At 45.7% G+C, this 19,593-nt stretch overlaps 1 protein-coding gene across 1 annotated transcript in view; it reads right to left on the bottom strand.

Annotated features, from left to right (window-relative positions):
* Positions 1 to 19,593, bottom strand: part of TNR (tenascin R) — an 83,028-nt gene that overhangs the window by 26,992 nt on the left and 36,443 nt on the right. The window contains exon 2 of the mRNA XM_079314186.1: positions 2,050 to 2,605. Coding sequence (XP_079170312.1) covers positions 2,050 to 2,545 — 496 coding nt within the window. The 5' untranslated portion in view covers positions 2,546 to 2,605. The remainder of the gene's footprint in view (positions 1 to 2,049; positions 2,606 to 19,593) is intronic.

Below are 19,593 nucleotides of genomic sequence, written 5' to 3'. Positions count from 1 at the left end.
TGCTCTGGGGTGAGGAGGGATGCGTGGGGATGAAGGCACCAGTCACTGACACTGTTAATGCTCCCCGTTTTGCCCTGAAACAGAGCCATTGCTGATTTTTACCGCTTTTCCTCATGTGAACTAAGGAAGTACAGAAACCCTTTCTGTACATTCTCCAAACTGTGGGAAACCTTTGCAGCCCAAAGACCCCTAGGCCCCAGGACTCTGTCCCCCGCTAAATTTTTCATCCTAGCTGACCTTTCCGAGCAGCTCTTCCAATGGGGGATGTAGCAGATGCAAATATAAAAGCAGCTCAGTTATGTGCTGTGCCAGACAGACCATTTGGGTTACTTTGCAGGACAGCTCCCATTCAAACTACAAATACTGGGAATGACAGACAGGATCTCTTCAGATCTCAGCCTCTAGTTAAGTTATCAAAAGATGAGAGAGGATGCTTGTAAGTGTGCTGGAGGGAAGAGGATTTCCTCAGGGAAATGCCTTGGGTAGTGGGGTAGGGATCCTGATCTCCTTTGCAGTGCACTGAATTGAAAACAATTCTGGTAAAAATAAATAAAATTACTCCAGTTTTAGCTTGACACATCTGTGATGGGAGTGGGGACTCCACTAAGCAATGAATGTTTAATGGGACTGTCTGTATATGTTGCAAGTAACCCAAATCGGCCCATCAGAGTTTCAAATTAATTCCTTTAAAACAGGTTTTTCCCATAGCATTTCCTACATGAGTTTAACCCTCACTTTACACTGACTAGTGTTTCCTGTTTTGTCTTAGTTATGAATGCAGCTGATGAATGTGGCATTGGGATGCATGTGGACTGAAGCCGTGGCTGGGAAAGCATAGACTTCCACTGGCCACATGATAGATTCCAGCCCAAGCCACCCTGCTGTGTGTCCATCCTCATTTCTCCCTGACCAACACACCTTTGGTGGAACTTTTGACCTCAGCATTGGATGCACCCATTTCATTTTAATGCATCCTACACATAGAGGTGTTGGGGTACCACTGGAAAAATCACACTAATAGCCACCAAACTTTTTTTAAAAATGCACAGAGTGTTGGGGGTAAAAGGATTGCTTTTAATTTCTCTTCCTTTCTGTTGCTGTTCTTGGTGTGAAAAGCAGTTTTTCCCTGGAAAGATGTTTAGTGTTTTCTTCTTGCTTTTCTCCTTGCTTAGTGTTTTCTTCCCAGCAAGGAGCCCTGGTTTGTTGAAGCCATGAGCAGGGCTGGACTGCATTTGGGATAGCTGCCCTTTGAGACAGCCCTTCTTCCTTGAGAAAAGGAAAACTATCAGTATGCTGGCTCCTGTACCATAGAAATACATCTGCTAGCCCAAAGCTTCCTGACCCATCTCATTTCAACTGAATGCCACTTTCCTGATCCTGAGGGACAGCTGAGGTGAAATGAGGGGCTGTCTCTAATGGAGTAGCCCTAATGGGACCTCTTGAAGGTCTCCACAAAAGCACATCTTTTTATTCAGATGAAATGTCATGTTGATGATTTTGTGCCTTTGTTTTTAGGTTTTGTTTGGGTTTTTTGGTTTGTTCTTTTTTTTGGGGGTGGGGGGGTTTGGTTAAACTCAGCTTTTTAGATGTGTTCCCTCCCCCTACAGAGAAGCTGAAGGGACTTACTGCCAATTCTCATGGGGCTGCCTTCAGCCCAGGGAGAGCTTAGGAGAGCAGCAGCTACATCTCTTCTCCCTATCCCACAAGCAGTGGCAGATGTCTAAGAGTGTTGGAAGGACTGCAGAGTTGGGAGATCTCTTATATATATTATAACTTCATCCATAAGGGGGGTTCAGCTCTCTCTCCTTTACAGAGTTTTTGCAGCGAGTGGGGCGTGAGCACTCAAGTGACCAAAGCCCTTCCAGGGGTTTTCCTGGCTTTGAGGACTTAAGCTAAGTTTTTTTCACTAAAGCCACAGCCCCATCAGGGGTAAACATTGATTTTCCTCTATCACCACTCTGACTGGCATCATTGGGTTTCGTATTATTTCTCCTGCCTTTTGCTCAAGCCCTCAGTCCCCAGCAAGAGCTAACAGGATGGCATTACTACCTGTGGCTGCATTTTCTTGGCAGCAATTGGAGGTGCATTGGTCCCGGAGGATGGAGACCTCCCTCTCCAGCATCTCAATCCTGCTCAGCAGCTCCTGCAGGGATGGGAGGGAGGTGGAGCACTTGCAGGCCTGCTTGGGCATGTTTATCCTGTGGGTGAAGGTGAACTGGCTCTCGCTGTCGGAGGTCTGCTCTGTGTACTCTGCCAGCCGGTCATCTTCCGAACTCACCTCCTCGGCCGAGGACTTGAACATGGATGAGCAGCAGCTGTCCAGCGGGATGTTGATGTTGTAGATGTGGTGGAAGACCATGGGCTGCTCTTTGATAAGTGAGCTGCAGTTAGCAAGGCCACCTGCCTCATCCACCGTTGTCCCCTCAGCCGGCTCTGTTGTCATCTCCAGCCGACACTCAAAAGGCTTGAGGACAGCACCCATCAGAAGCAAGTTGAAGCTGATGACCACGTTTCTCAGGACTGGGTTTTCACCATCAGTCCCCATTTTCTTGGGAGAGGGAAGAGTCTTCCAAGCCAGTCTTGGTCAGCCAAGAGTGGTGAGGACCTGGGAACACAGAAGCAAAAGAGCATGGTTGGTGTTAGCCTTGAAACTATGGTCAACAGAGAGAGGCAGGTCCTTCTTGGCAGTTATCCAGACATAAGTGGGGCTGACTTCACCCACATGCAGTCCTGCTACATGTGTATTAGGCTTTGGTAGAGCCTAAATCACCCCTGAATGGAACACAGGGCTGGTGGGAAGACCTTGTCATAGCCCTTGAGCAGGGACAAAGACAGATTCTTGTTGCTACTGCTTCTTTATTTAGGAAACAGTTGATCTGGTACTGTCAAAGCACCAAATACTCATCTCTGGCCTAATTACCATATCTTACTTTGCCACCCTCTGCCAATGCCATAACCTTGAGCAATTGCTATCTCTTGCTTCTAATGGCCTTCCTGCTCTGGAGCTCCTCTCCAGCTTCCTGGGGAACATCCCTCCCTCCCTCATTACCCTGCTGCTGAATGAAAATGTATGTTTGCTAGTTTCTCTCCAACAACAACTGTAACTCCTTTGGTAGGCTCTCTTTTTTTATCCCCTGAATTTAGGAAAAGCAAGAAAAATGGAAATAACTGTGCAATGGGATGGCTCTGACCATGCTCACAGAAGACAGGCTCTGTAAGTGGCAATTTGGGGCTGCATTCTCACACCCTGACCCCCTTCAAGTCCTGCTCTGCCTTCTGGGCTCTCTGCTGGCTCCTGGGTGGCCCTGGCTGACCCACAGACACACTCCTTGTCCCTGCATAATGTGCCAGTCGTGGCAGGGAAAGGCTAGGGGACTAATGAACACCGCTGCCTTTGACTGACTCATTGGTGCTCAAATCTCAGCACCCCCTCCTTGGCCTCTTGCTTGGCTTTTTGTGTGTGCTCAGAGTAGAAGTAATTGTGGCCATGAGCCAGCTGCTCTGGGCCTGGCCAGTGCTTCAAAGGAAGACTACTTGCAGGATTACAGGAGCAGCTTAGACACAGGGAAATGAAATCCTTCCTCTCCCCTGCTTCAGATCCAACCTGCCTCAAGAGACATCAGAGCCTGTTTGGGAGCACAACTGGATGGGGGGATAAGGGTTCTGTGTGGATGCAGGGATGAGGGAGTGGGAGATGGATGCTGAATAAAGGAGGGTGAGCATATAGACGCAGCAATTGCTTGCTAATGACAATGAGCAGGGTGGTTGGGTAGTTAATGCCTCTGTAACCGGTAGACAGAAAGCCATTCATTTGCTGGTAGAAACTTCCAGGCTTATTGATCTGAATCTCTTTATCAGTAGATTCATTACACCTGCCCAGCTCTTGGCTCTCACTGGCAAGTCACTGCCCCTTAGGCAGGGCATGATGCTGTGGGAATATTGGCATCCCTGGGACATGATGCTACAGAGATTTCTTATCATATCAGTGGCTGGGCTCTTAGTTGTGAAATGGTGAAAAGTTCAGGCTGACCCTGGCTCAAACCAGGCTGAATCCATAGGGCAGGTGACTGCTTCGTGATGTCCTCCAATCCAGATCAGGCCAGACATCCTTATTAATCCTCAGCTTCTTCCCAGAGACTTGGGCTGTCAGCTCTGAAGCCTTGCCAAATTTGTGAATGCATTCCTGAGCTCTGTCGTCTCCATTCCCTATCTGGTCCTGCTCTGTCTCCTGCTCCTCGTGTCAGTAGTTTGCTTTTTCCTAAAGGATCCATCATGGTGAATTCAGCCAGATTGGGCTGGGAGAGCTCTGGGGCTGCATGAGCAGCCTGACAGTTTGAGTCGTGTCTAACTGGGAAGAGAAGTTGCACGAACATTCCTCATTTTCCTGTGCTTCCCAGTCCAGCTCACATTGCAGTGATAGAACCATTAAAAACCATAGACTGGGGGAACAGATCCAGAACTGTATATTTTTTTTGCCCTCTTTTACAAGAAAAATAAACAAATTTCTGTGTCATTTAGTGTGTCAAATTGTTTGCATTAGAGCAAATTTACCTGGGTCACTTTTAGTCTTTTTTTTCAATTAGCCTTTGTTTTTCCCAAGTTCAGATAAAACTCCCATGTGGTGGCCTTCCTGATACCTTTGATTCCATCATTCCTAGAGGTGGCACTGGAAAACCTCCCATCCAGGGCAGCAAAGACAGCTTTGAGCCCATCACTTTCCTGGTGTCTGATGTCAATATCCTCCTCCTTCATGTTCTGCTGGACTGGGGCAATGCCTCTGCATCCCAGAATGGCCTCTGTGTAACCTCCATAGAACATCTAATCTCCAGTTGCCTCTGGCACAGCAGAAATTCAGGGTTGCTTCTGTATTTTACCAGAACTGGCTACCTTTGGTTTGTTTTGCTCTTTTTTTTTTCCCTCTACAATTGCCCTGAAACATGGATGTTCGAATTAAAGAGTTATTACAGCTAATTCTGAATTTTGGCAGGCATTGAGCTTTTGGCTCCAAAGCATTTCAACTTTGGGGAGCTGTGAAAGAATCAATCTGCTGCAATTTCTCTGTAGTGCTCAATAAAAAATACAGACAATATAAAACTGAGAAAAATATTTGAGGGTTTTGCCAAACATATACCACAGCAAAGCTCTCTTTCCCTCCCCATCAGCCTCTCTCCATCCAGGATTTGTGCCTTATGAGCCAGCAAAGGAAGAAATATAAAAAAGCTGTTAAATCCACAGTGCATCCACCCTAATTATGTATTTTCAGTTATTTTTACATTTTGCTGATGGGCTGTATCTGTGTGAGCAGCTTTGTGAGAATGGATGCAAAAGGGAAACTGTGTGTGTGGATGCTTGGAGCAGCTGTGCCAACAAAGTCATTAATGGTGTGGCAGTGGTTTGAGGGGATGGGGGGAACAGCATCTTCCCAAAATGCAGCACCAGGTCCCCCAGCAGCATCTGTTGCCCTTTTTTTATAACTTAGTAATGTGAATGTAGCAAATTCAAGCTGGACTTTTTGCAGGAAAGGTGCAGAGACATCAGATCTGCACAATGAGTATGATGCCAGAAGTTTTGTTCGTGGCATTTTGTGAGGATAGTTTCATATTTTGGTGGTCCAACAATATTTCTATTTTCATGGCAGTTTTGATCAATCACTTTGATTAAAAAAAAATTCAAATATTGCCTGGCAAGATGCTTGGGAAAAGAAAATTATATGGCTGTTTCTTCAGCCACATATTGTGTACTAAAATGTTTTTTGAAGTTGCTAATGATGTGAAAATGAAGTGAACTTTTCTTTTTTAGTGAGAAACCTTTTAATCTCCCAGAACATGAAGAGATGGATATATGTGTGTATATATTCATGTACATTTATTGCATTTCCTTTTTCTGAACACCAGGTAAACCCTAAGCCCTGCTGCTTGGTGTGGATGACCACCAGGAAAATCAGATCTCTTTGGAGTTCAGGCCTGTGCTCATCCTTGATGCTGACCAACAAACCATCAAGAAGCAGAGTTTGCTGCCTGCTTCCTTGGCACCGTAGAAGCAAGCAGGTATTTGCTAACACCCAGGAGCCCCTGAACTGTGTGATTAGAGCTGTGATGTGTTCCCTGCTGGAGCACAACTGGCAGGAGCTGGACCTCTGTGATGGATTTGCTCCCACTGCTGTTAATGGTGGGAGTGACCCCAGGCTATGGTGGTGCAGGAAGCCTCCGAGTGTATTATTTGGACTTCTTGAAAAGTGTCTTGCAGGTTTTAAGTCAAATTAGCACCTGCTAATGGATGGTTTTCAAGGCTTCCAAAACTACCCTGGAGATAACCAAGTGCTTAGTGCAGATGATGCCAATTCTGTGTTACAACAAGATGCAGCCCATGCTACTTTCCTCTTGGGTTCATTGGGAAGGCAGTTCAGCTCCATGGTATCCCTGGTTGGCTTCCCAGCCTTAGACTTTTCATTCCAAGGTGATTGCACAGCTGGAAAACTGACGTGGATTGCATTGCAAGCTCTGAATCCCAACTCAGAAGTTTTTTGGGATCTCCAAAGTGAAGCTGCAGTCCTCGCTGGTTAAGGCAACTCATTGTTCCCATCCATCAGCATCATTATTGCCTTAATATTGAAATCTTTCCTGAGTACCATGTCCTTCAGCCATAGCATGTGAGGTTGTGTACATGGCACAGTACATGTTGTCAAGTACTGGCACCCAGAGAAGTGGTGGAGGGATTTTAAGAAATCTTGTATGTATGGCACCTGGGGACATAGTTTAGTAGTGGTCTTGGCAGTGCCAAATTAATGGTTGGGCCCTGATCTTAGAAGTATTTTCCAACCCAAATGATTCTAAGATTCTCAGACCCTGTGATGTGTGCCTTGCTTTTGCTTTGCTTTGTGATTCAGCAGGAAACTCTTGTGATTTTCATGTCCCACTGGAAAGAAGTTGTGTTGCAGCAGCTGCTAATGAAGAAATATAAAAATAATTGGGTCAGCTCCTCAGCAGCTGAAACTGCTGCAAATTTGGTGTCATGAGACTGGTCTGTACCAGTGGATCCTCCTTAGCACATGTAGAGATGCAGCATGTCCTGCAGACCCTCCTGCAGCTTTATGAGGGGAAACAGTACTGGTGCCCAGTTATTTATGACCTACTGATGTGTAATTTGTCTGTTTAAAAAGGCTTTCATTGCATTAATTCCAGGGGGAGAGTGAAGGTCCTTGCTGCATGAAAGTAAATGAAGCCTTCTCCCTGATCAACTCCTTTTGCACCCTCTGTTTAACTGCAATCCTTTTCACCCCTCTAAACACAGCCTGTTTCAGGATTTGGGGGAAATTAAAGGTGGAAAGCTGTAACAGTGGTTGCCTGAAGGCCATATCCTGTGGACTTATAGGCCCAGAGCTGAGGAGCAACAAGGAAACCTGCACCGTGCCAGAAAAGACTCAACTGAGTGTTTCCATTTCCATTCCATGGTGTCACCAAGCAGCTTTCAGAGAGGGAATGATTTTCACTCTGCTGACCAGAGACATTTAAGGATGAAATACCTTGATGCTTTTACCAGTTTTCCCTAACTATATGCAGATGAAGAAATCTATAGCTCTCCTAATTGACTGCAAATTCTGCCAGTTTCAAAATTCACACGCACCTCTGTCATTGCAACCTACGTTATGTCTTGCTTTCATTACATATTCTTCTATTGAATTGCCATGGAATACATCAATAGCCCCTATAAACTCCCAAAGGAAAGCAAGCAATAGCTTAGTGCAGAGGTTTTTGGGGGAATCTTCTTTAATTTTCACATTAAGAGTCTGGAATCCAACATGTCTGGCTTCACATCACCTCAACAGCTGCTTCCTACCCACTTCCTTATGAAGTCTGGGAATCACCAGGTTAAGTCTTATTTTAGTGAGGGTGACAGCTCTAATCCAAGCCTATTCCAGCCTATTTTAAAGAGCAAATTTTGGTGCTATCTTCATAAATATATATATATTTACAGGTACACTATCATCTCCCCATTCAATCCAACTTAGTTTAACCACATGCCACAAAAGAACTCTTGCTCAGTGCAAAATTTGTTTCTGTGAGTGGCTTGCAAAGGTGGCATCTAATTTTATACTGAAGACCAGTGTGTGTGCCCAATTTCATAATGCAAGCTGTTGGCAGTGAGCTTGGTCTGGCCACTGCCTGTCCCTCTTCACTGTTACCTGCCCCAGTGCTCCATGGGCGATGCTCAGATGCAGCACAGGCTGCAAACGCCTGCTGTGGCACAGGATGGCTCACGGCTAAAAGCTTTCCTCTATTTTCCAGCACAAATATGAAGACCTATAAACACCCATAGTGTCCAATGTCCTGCAGGAAGGTGACCCATTCCCTTCTGGGTCCATGTCTACCACCCTGGTCCAGTGCTGCCTGAAATCCCAGCTCCTAATGGGAGGTGCTACCTGCTAACACTGAGCTCTCCATACCAACTTGTGAGGCTGGGCATGTGTTTTGAGTTGTGACAGGTGAGTACTTGGTAGCCTGGCCCATTGAGCCCTAAGATTTGATGTCTTTTGGAGATGGCCTCAGTTGCCTTGCTGCCTGGACAGCCCTGTCCTTTGGGACTTCCTGCCTGTGAAAAGTCCTCACATTCTGTACTTCATACCCCATATATTTATTGACACAGAGCTGTGAAATAAATCTGCCCTCAGCAGGCCTGCATTTTGCAGAAGGGTTTATTTCATCCTTACATAATGTCTCTGGGAGTTAAAGAAGTTTTACTAGGGAGAGCTGGGGACAGAGGCTGAGATAGCTCCTGCTGCTGTTCTCAACAGCACCCCCATTTGCCCATAATGCTTCTGGGGTCACCCCTCCTGCCCAGTGCCTGGGGAAGAGTTTAACTTTCTAAAGAATTTGGGACAGGAACAAACCTTTCAAGATGCTTGCCTTCAGTGCTAAAGTTTTGCACTCTTCCCAAGCCCCATGATGACCATTGTCCCTGCCCCAGCAGCTCCTGGAGTTTCACTGGAGGTGCTTAGAAGCTGTAAATGAGAAATTACCTGCAATTATGGAGCATCACAGGGCATAAATACCCTCTAAATCCTTTTTAATTACATGGTAGCACTTAATTAATGGCAACAAGAATGTAAGCACAAAAATAAATATGATTTCAGTTTTATCTTCAGCAGAGGCACTGGTAATTAATTTTGGAAGGTAGTGTAGGATCTGCATGGTGTGGACTCCACTGACACAGTACTGCAAAGGTGCTGCTGCCCAGGACAGACTAACCTCCCTTCTTCCTTCCCAACAGCCATGACTTTGTCACCTCTTCCCATTCCCCACTCTGTCATAGCTCTGTCTGTCTGCATGTTGATGCATAGGCAGAGACTTGCAGATAGGATGAGGCAGGACAGGTCAATCTTAGTATCCACTCATCACCCTGCATGGAGAAAACCAGGCACAAGAGCCTACATGGTTTGTTCTTCCTACCTCAGTTAGGCTGTGAGCTCACATCCCATAATCAGCTGTGGGGATTTGGATCACTCTCAGCTATGGGCACGGGGCTTTTCTGCCCATTTGCTCCCAGCATTTCACTCAGCAGTGAGTTCTTGTGCTCCTCTGGCTGGTGCTCAGCTGTCTTGTTGTATTAGAGTCAAAGCAATCCAGTCTTCCTTGGGGCTTAGCTGGAGCGGATGCAAACCCGGCCTGGGATGCTTCCTTGCCAAAACACTGCCACCCATTACCCCCAGCACAGATTGAGCATATGCCTTGATGAAGATAAAGGGATGTGCAATGAAGCATAAAGTCACGTTGAAGAACTTGGATGCACCTTAAGCTCTGTCACCCCATATAAACACCCCGAGCACGTTTAAATGGAGAGCAGTGCTGTGGACCAGCAGAGGAAAGTCCCTGCCATTTCCCTAGGTTTTTTATCCATAATTAGTGCATTGCAGCATGTTCCCCTGGGAACTCTGAGCAGAAGCACACAGGAACTCAGTTTGCTTTCAGTAAAAGCAAACTCACCTGCTGAAGTCACATAAGCACAGTTTTTAACTTGCTCTTCAGTTTGCCAAGTCATTTATACCCCTACCCAAAGTCAGAGGGATGGAAAAGGAATGTTCATCTGGTGCATTCTTGCATTAACTTTCCCTTCACATGTAATTTTATACCACAGAGATGAAGCAGAGCTGATGTGATCACAGTTGAGTATGCTGTGACATTCCCCCACCTGCTTTATAAGCTCCATACTGGAAAAAATCCGGCTTTCTCTTTCTTTTTAATGTATTACTTATACTAAACAGCACGTTACTGCTGATTTACATGCACATGCAACCTGGCAGGTAGCAGCAGGGATCGTGCTGTCTGAACCTTCCAATAACTGGTATTTTCTACTCACCTTCCCATTGTAATTTCCCTGGAATGTAAAGAGCAGCAGCAGATACTTGTGGAACAGATTTGAAGCTGGAACAAAACTGCCACGGTGGAGCTGGCTGGAAGGTGATTTTCCTTGGGCAAAGCTTGTTCCAGGCCCCTTTGGAGACCTGCAGGATCTCCTCAGGAGGGGAACAATTTTTGATCAGTGACCACAAGGACCCTGCAAAGATTTTCTATCATGTCCCATTGAAAAGATAATTAAAGAGAGCATGAACAAGCTGGAGCAGAGAAATGAATCATAGTCCTGCTGCAGAGACTTCATTTGATAAATAATGTATATGGAGTTTACAGTAATAACTGCTTTCTTCCCACCCAAGCAGCTGGGCTGGGTTTTGATATATTTCTCTTCCCAGGCAGTGTGACAGATTATGTTTTGTCAGATAGGTTAATCTGGGGCTTTTCTCAACCACTGGCCAGCCACACGTATGGGTATGGAGAGGAAGTGGCATTCCCAGACATGGCAGAAGGAGGGGATTATGCTGGGGGTGCACATTTGGGGGATCTCCTGAAGGTAATGTGTGCCATAGATGTATGGCTGAGAGGTGTATGGCCCTGGGTCTGCACATGGGTCCCAGCTGCCCCAACACCAGGATGCTGCACTCTGAACTGCCCATCAACCTTGGTCTAGCCCAATGCGGGAGAAGAGGCTTCCCCATCCCAGGACCAGTGCCCTCATCCCACAGCTGAAACAATTTGTCTTCCAGCGTGCTTTCCAAAGCATGACATCTCCCACAGGTGGGTCCTCTCAGGAAAGATGGGACCTTGGAGGTGACTTGCTAAATCATCTCTGGTTATCCCTGAAGAGCACTGGAGCAAGGATTATCCTTTTTGATCTCATGCTGCTGGTACAACATGAAATGAGGTGTTCCCATCACCTTCCCTGCCCAGTTTTCCTCCCCTTAGACCATAAGAGACATCACAATGGGACAATTAAACTATGGGCTAGTCCTTTTCCTCCCTCTTGTGACATCTCAAGACATGGAGATGGGAAAAGGGGGCTGAAAATCGGTCTCTTTAGGAAGCAGAAAAAGGGAGAAATTTCCTCTTGTCTGTCTTGTTCTTGGGATTCTGATGAATAGCAAGAGGGCATAAGGGAGGATAGAGGAGGACTTTGACCACTCTTGAGCCTCAGAGATTCTGGTGACTCAAAGATTTTCTAGTCTGCAAGAGCCTGTCTGGCTTGAGGTAGTGAGAGGGGCTCACAGGTGTAGGACAGAGCTGGTCTGGGCTTTTAGGTTGAGGGTTGTATATAATAAGTCATGCTGTGGGTGTGTGTAGCTGCCAGGGGTTGGAAGTAACATCTTCTACAGGTGTGCAGTCCAAATCCCAGATTTCCTTAGGTTTTGTCTTCCTGCCATCTGGGATAGCCTCCATGGACATGTCTCGACCTCAGGAGCAGGCTGGGTACCTGCATGGAGCCTCTGGTGCTACTAGGAGAATATAAAATGGCTTTAATCAAGGCACATCAGGGAAAATACTCTTTAGTCACTTTTATAGTAGGCCTTGAAGGCTTCAACTGGAGTGGTTTGGTTAAAAATAGATTTGTTTCTGTTGGACTTTGGCAGAAAACCTGGGCTACCATATTAATGAAGGTAAGTGGGAAAACCCATATCTCTCCCCCTTTTACGTCCCTGTGAAAGAGCTGGAAATAGCCTCAGCATTTTTACTGCAGAGATAAAAAAGATCCTCAGGAGGGGAAAATAGCTGTAATCAATGCAGGCTTGCACCAGTTAAAGACTGGAGTTAGTTTAGGGTTTTATTGGTCCATAATAGGCAAGTGCCTCATCAAGGAGTGGATATAAATGCATAACAATTTCATGGAGCCAGTGTGAGGCATGAGAGCTTGGAAGCCAGCCCACTGCTTTGCCATGTATTTTAAGTGAGAGCTTGGTTTTGCTCACTTTAGTTCTCCAAGTAGTATTGTAAGTGTTGGTTACAAACAGCTCACAAGCAAACACTAAAGGCTGTTTTAGTGCTGAAGAACTCTGTGGAGATCTAAAACTCAGAATGAACGACACCTCTTATGTCCTGTGAGAGTGATATAAATTCTTTCATGAATGGGTTGAAATTCATCTTTGGATTGACTCCTGTGGTCCCCAGTGTCCCAGAATTCTGGCTCAGCACTTTGCATTTCCAAGACTTTTATATTTTATAAGCCAAAACCAACCAGAGTCATTTGGAACACACTTTCTTTCCTGCCTTTACTGTCCTCCTTCACTTCTGATCAAAGCAATAGATAAATAATGACAAATAAAATGCTGTGGCCATTTGAGTAGGGCTTGCTGAACTGAGAAATTAGATCTCTTGGGCAGCACTTGCAGCAGTGGAAACAGCTGGAAATATTTGCAGTGTTGGAGTGCAGCGATTTAAAATGGAGGAATTACTGGCTGCATACTATTCCTGCAGAAAGAGAGGAGCAAATGCCCCTTGGTGCCTGCTGGGGGTGGGAGAACCCTGTCAAATTAGGCCAAATCAACCTACTAATTGAGGTGGACTTGGACTGCTCCTCATGCACCTGAAACAGCAAATAGGAGAGTGCTGGAAGAGATTTCATCCAGAGGAGGCTGGACAAGCTCAAGGAGTAGGCAAGGGGGAATGTCTTCAAAAGTGCAAGAGCATTTCCTATGAAATAACAGCCTACAGAATAGGATCATGAGCTGGTGGAAGTTTACCTCTGTGCTGCTGTCAGAGACTGAAATGGTTCATGTCTTTAACATTGTTATGAAGAAGTTTTGCCCATAGCAAAAACTGTATAAAGAAGCTACAACCATAGAAGTCCACTCCTGCTTGAAAATGCCTGACTGGAGCCTTGGACATGGAGTTAAGCTGCCAGATAAGATAAAGGGGACACTATGGTTCAATCATCTCAGGTCTGGGGAGAAGCAAACAAGGCTGAGGGGAAAGAATGCATCCACAGGAAAGCCAGACACAGCAGAAAATCATCCCTGGATGGGTTTGGGGTGCAGGAAGACCACAGCCCACAGAGGCCAGGCTTGCACAGACCCCCCCCCCCCCCCCTCCGGCAAGGGCGGAGGAGGAGGTTTCAGGTGTGTGGTGTAACCTCTGGCCAGAGGCACTGAGCACCCATTCTCCATTACACAAGTAGGCCCAGCTGTGAATCCCTAAGCCCAGAAAGGGCTATCCCCACATCCACAAGACATTCCTCGGGGAGGCACTGAGGGGGTGTCAGAATCCATCAAAGACCCACGAAGTGCTGCCCCAGACTCACTCGTAACAGAATGCACCACAGGACTGTATGGGATGCAAGGTGATGCAACACATCCAAAGTCTGCTGCAAGAGCCTGTATCCCACTGCATTCCCCAGGGAGGTACATGGGCATTCCCACCTGGCCTGAGAGACATTAACCCATTGCATTCTGTGCTTTGGGGGACCCTCACCACCAGAAGACCAGCTGGAGAGGATCATCTGGGCACCAGTGGGATCCACAGAGGGGTGGCATTTTCTTTGTTCTGTTTGTGCTACTCTCTTTCTGTCCCCCCACCTCTTTACTATTTTTTTCCTTCCTATCTCTCTCTCTGTCTCATATTTATTATCAAATAAAATCCATACTATTGACTTTGGCATAAGGTTTCATTTGTACCTTAATTCAAGCAGAGGCATTTATAAGAACTTTAAAAATTGGACCATAACAACTGCCAGTCTAATTTTCCATTCTAGATAGATACTTTAAAACTCAAAGTCCTCTTTGGTGGAATTTCTATGTAACACTTTTCTTTCTAAAAGTCCAAAATAATCTACTAAAATGCAAATGAGAAAGGGAAACAGGCCCCTCAGACACATGCTTAGCTGGAAGGTGATAAGGATGACTCCACAACCCAAATTGTGGAAAAATTTAATTTTACTATCTGGTCTGAAAGTTGGATGAGTTCTCTTGCTGTCTTGGATGGTCCTGCCATGTCTAATGTGGTATAGCCACATTAACTGGTCTCTAGGAGATACAACTGAGCTGTGATGTCTTTGATTCCTTGTCTTCTTTTATAAGTGCAGAAAAAAAAATACTTTCAATGCAAGCCTTGGCTGGAAAATCAATAGTTTAACATGCTTATTTTCCTATTATTCAGTTTTGTAGGTCTTGGGGAGTATGTGGAGAAAACTTTATTTTCAAGCAGCACATGGACATGACAAATTCTGCTGCCAGGTTCTGGGCTTTTATCACAAATTTCCTTCCCAACCACTGGGGCCAAAACCCTGTGGCCAGGGGCAGGCAGCAAGCCAGGACTGCCTGTACTCCTCTCAGATGTCTTCTGACCAAATAGATGGATACCCTAAAGTTAGAGCATGGTTGGTGTTTGGCTTTAGTGTCCTGGTGTGCCTCACAGAGGGACTTCTACTAGTTAGTGCCCATACAGTGCTGCAGGATACTCTGACAGAAGACTTTGTGCTTGTAAATTATTTTAAGAATTTTCCTATATTATTTTGTTTCCTGGCAGAGAATTGAGTCTCCTAGACACAAGCCTGCCTTGGCTGCTCTGGAGAAACTAAAGAAACATCAAGAATTGCTAATAGTTATTTTGAAATTCTACCTTCTCCCTTCTAAAACTGCTGCAGATTGGGCAGGTGAGGTGAGTGATTAGAGGGATGATGCCAGCCACAACTAATTAGGCTGTGGATCAAGACTATGTGCCTCCACTAATTTCTGTGCTCATTTATGTCAGCTGAGATAGGTTAGGAGCAGAGGATTGTGGTGTAGGAGGGGTTGGTGATGCTCTGGACAGGTAGGGTAAGAAGCGGGCTGTTTGTTGGTTTGGGTTTTGTTGTGCTTCACGAGGAGCATCTCAAGTTTGGTGTAGTGCCCATGGGAAGTTGTCTTTCATACTGGGCAGAAAAAATGCCCAGAATGCTTCTGTCTCATTCCAGTGTATGCATTAGCATGCCATTTGTGTGCTACATTCCTGGGAGAGTCACAGAGGAGGAAATGCATCCATCTTCTGTGCCCTATTGGTCTTGTGCTCTGCAGTTCAAGTGTGCTTCTTGTGTTGATTTTTTTGCTGTCTTCTGTATCTCACATTTATATAAAATATCAACATGTACATTCTCTATTTTTTAGATCTGTGCAAAGCCAGGGTCATGGAAGGACATAGCAGTTAATCATAAAATCAGCTACGTGTTTGGAGAAGATTTGAGTATTGTCTACAAATCTTCATACCCTGAGAAAAATGACATTTTAAAACCAGCATCCAGTCTTAAGCTTCTCACAGCTTAAGCATGGATGGGAGCATATAATTTGTCTCCCCTCTCTCTCTCCCCTCTCTGTGTTTCTCCATCAGTGGTTTTAAGGGGGTTTGGTTTATGCCAGAACTTCATGGTGTGCTCAGCTGATGCTGGCTCTGAGCTGCTTTTATATTTTATATTGTGCAGCTCTGAGTGTGCCAGTGCCTGTCACTGGCTTTTCTATACCTCCAGGGTGACCTGAGCGCCTTCTTATTTCCCCAAAAATGGGTGCTTTGGAGCATACAGACTTTGGCATGGTCTAAACAAAATTTGGAGGAACAGCTGGACCCGTAAAATGCTTTCTGTTTGCCAAAATCAGAAGGCACAACCATCAAGAGGCAGCAGTACTGTCCCCATCTAGGGGTGCTGGAGACATGGGAACTTCTGCCCTGAGCACTTAAGGCAAATATAATCCAGATGTCCCAGAGATTTTTCTGGGTATATTTCCTGGATTATTGCCCTTGGAAGGGATGAGTGTGGCTTCAAAAGATGGAAGTAGGATCTTGCTCTATCTGGAAGCACTGTATCTGCATGGAGAAAAGCTGCTGGATACAGACACAGAACTGCTGCTCCTGAGCTGCCATCGTCACTCTCCCTCAACTGGTTGAGAACTCAGCCAGAAGCTCAACAAAACTTTTTTTATCCTTGCTAGATATCATGTTTTACATTTTTGCTATACTTAAACCACAGGATAATGCTCCTATGCATGATTAAAATATGATAGAGTCCCCACTGAAGCACCTGCCTTTCCAAGGAGCTTAAGTAATATTTTTTGGCAGGCACTCCAGTGACCACTGAATTCCCATGGAGCTATTGGATATGTGTGATATGAGGCTTTGGTGGTGTGAATCCTATTCTGAAAAAGCCTGGAAACTGATTTATGGCTGAGATGCACAAAGGCTTTGGGAGAGATGATGGCTTGTTATCTAGAAGTGCTTTATTGTTCGACCACAGCCACAGGTGACCCAAGGTGGGTCCATCTATCCTGTAGCAGACATGCTTGTGGTATTGCCAGGCACTTCCTACCACAGGAAAATGCAAGTTTATATTGAATTGAGTTTAAAAATAAGGGGTTTGCTAGTTTGAGGGGCTCAAAATTTTGAAATAAAAAGTGTTGGTGCTGGTGGGATTCATTCATCCAATAGTTGTGGTGGTTCTGCTGGGCTCACTCAGCTCTAGCTGACTACTTTAGATTTTTAATTACATTCTTATCAGCACAGGCTCTTCATAGAATCATAGAATAGTTTGGGCCTAAAGAGGCCTTACACCATATCTAATCTGACCCTCCTGCCATGGACAGGGACACCTTCTACTAGACCATGATGCTCAGAGCCCTCTTTAACCTAGCCTTGGACATTTCTAGAGACTGCACATCCCCAGCTTCACTGGGTGACCTGTGCCAGTCCCTCTCAACCCTAATTGTGAAAAAACTTCTTTAGTCTAGGTTGAGGATCTTTTATGGGGGCAGGGGGATAGATGATGGAAACTTGCCTGCATTTCATATCAGTCTTCCTTAAAAAATTACTTTTTTTAAATTGCTGTGACAGCAGGAGCTTTAATCAAATCTTAAATAGCCATAAAACTATATTAGTTGTGGAAGTCCCTGCTTCCCGGGGCTGGGAGAAAGTACCATGGCTGCTGGAAGGGACCATCATGTGTTGGCAAATGCGTGGAAAAAGGGAACCAGGCCTGGGACCTGCTGAGCAGCAGGTCTGTGAGCCCTGCCAAGGGCAGTGGAGCATCCTGTGAGCACTGCTCCAGCTCCTGGCTTTGGGCTGGTCTGCCTGCCAGATTACAATGTTGGTTCGCAAAGGCAGATTGAGGCTTATCAAATCAGCTCACAAACTTGTATGGAGTTGTAAAGTTTGTAGAGTTTTGGTTGAGAAATGGCCCCGAAGCTTGAGTTTATTGTAGAGGAAATCTCTCAAGCCATGTTTCAGTAGAACTTATTTTCTAAGTAAACTTAAACTAACGGGGAGGAGGCAGGAGGAACTACTGCAAAGCCAAATTTTGGTGGGTTTTGGCTTCCTGTTGCCAAATCTGGCTGAAGTGCTGATGCTAACAAAGCAGAGTGGCCTTTGTGGAGAGCCAGATGCTGCCTATGAGCTGAGCTTGCCAGGGGAGACTAAATCTCCTGCATACACTGATTCAGAGAGCGTGACCAAGCCTGCGAGGAGGCAGCACCAGCACAAAACCTTAGGGGGATGCAGGGGAGGATTTACAGCATGATGATCACAGCCTTATGCTCTAGGGCTTGGCATGGCCCTTTGGATGTTTCCTTTGCTTGTTTTTATCTTTTTTCCCTAAAAAAGAGGGAGGGAGATGATATCCCCTCTGCTGTGGGAGGCAGCTGCTTCTGCTGCACATGCTCCAGAGCTGTGCTTCCAACCTCCTGGGCTTTGCTCTCTCCTCTCCCCTTAATCCCAGTGTCTTCTGGGGGGCTCTGGAACAGAGCTGAGGCTAAGAATACTTTTTTCTTTTCTAATTTTATTTTTAGGTGCAGCCCTGAGGGTGCAATGTTAGAGCCGCTGGTGTTTGCCCGAAGGATGACACAAACTGAGCTGATGCCCAGGTGAAAGAGCTTATGTATCCACTTCAGATTCTTCTGCCATGGGAAACGATGTCCTGGTGCTGGGCTCATCAGCAGTGTTTGGAGAAGACAACCTTCTTCCCAGCTGTGCACACAGCGCATCCAGGTGGTGACAGGTACTCTGCAACCCCTATCTATCTCTGCTTCTGCACCATGTGAGAAAAATCAGATTCCATGAGGACAGGGATGGCAAAAGGCAGCATAGAAGCCTTGACTGCACCAAAACCAGCTTCTGTGGTGTCTCCACCCTGCTCCCATTCAGCACCTACACCCCTGGCTGCAGGCTGGTCAAGGAAATAGCTGGGAACTGAGATCTCTCTGTAGCACCTGTTCTATGTTTTGAAGTGAGGAGGCTGCCAAGGAACATGCCTTGGAGGGTTGTGTGTGTGTGGATGACTGGGGTGGCTGCTCTGCTTTACTCACACTGAGCAGCTCCAAGCCAGAGACCCAAGAGCCAGGTGTCCCCCAAGATGTGCCACCACTCTGCCCTTTATTAGGGAACTTGTGATGCTGCAGGAACTTTAAAGGTAGCCCCAACTCTGCAGGATCCTTTGTGTCAGAGAATCTTCTTCCTCCTTCTCCTAGGATTAAGTTAAGGGTGAGGAGGATGAGATGTTTTTACACCGATTTTTGAAATGTATACCAGTAAAGTTTTGCCCAGTTCTTTCTTAGTGGCTATTTTATAAAGCAAGTTTTATTTCTCACTGCTTGGTCACCAAAGCAATGGCCATGAAAACCCCCTGTTTGTCTGGCAAACCCTGAACTGGAAACTGTACCTTTGGGTTCAGTCCAAAGCTGGGATTCAGTAAGCTCTTGCTTGGGACATACCTGGTTTTTATTCCAGACTAAATGACCATGGATGCCAAGAGTAGATAATCCAGCTCTCAAATCCTAACTTAAACTAAGAAGTAAGAAGAAACCATAACTTTGGGGAAATGTGTTTAGAGTGATGTTTCCTGGCCTTTTTTATCCCTTGCAAGCAATCGATCTTAATAGAAAATGTCTGGTTCTTGTGGATCGTGCTCTGTGAAAGGGCAAGAATGATTCTCCTGCCCTAAGAGAACCTCCACTGATGGTTAAAACCACTATTAGAAAGAGCTGTGAAGTCCTGCAGATTTCAGGGTAGTTCCATTAGCTTCATTGCTATTGCATTCTGTAGGATTTTCCCACAGGGTATGGTTTCTCAGGGAGTTTTAACTGTGTGCACCAACGTCCAGGCAAAATAACATAATTTCTTCTCCTGAATAATGGGGACTTCACCTTCCTTTCTATTTTATGGTCTATTTGAGAAGCACACTGAGGTTAGGCCCAGATGTTAATGTCTTCATACATTTGGGTTTTCTACTCTCTCACCACACTTCATGGTTGTCTGATCCCTT

The sequence above is a fragment of the Erithacus rubecula genome (genome assembly GCF_903797595.1).
Source record: "Erithacus rubecula genome assembly, chromosome: 10".
Lineage (NCBI taxonomy): Eukaryota > Metazoa > Chordata > Aves > Passeriformes > Muscicapidae > Erithacus > Erithacus rubecula.
This window is presented reverse-complemented; position numbering and strand designations above follow the sequence as displayed.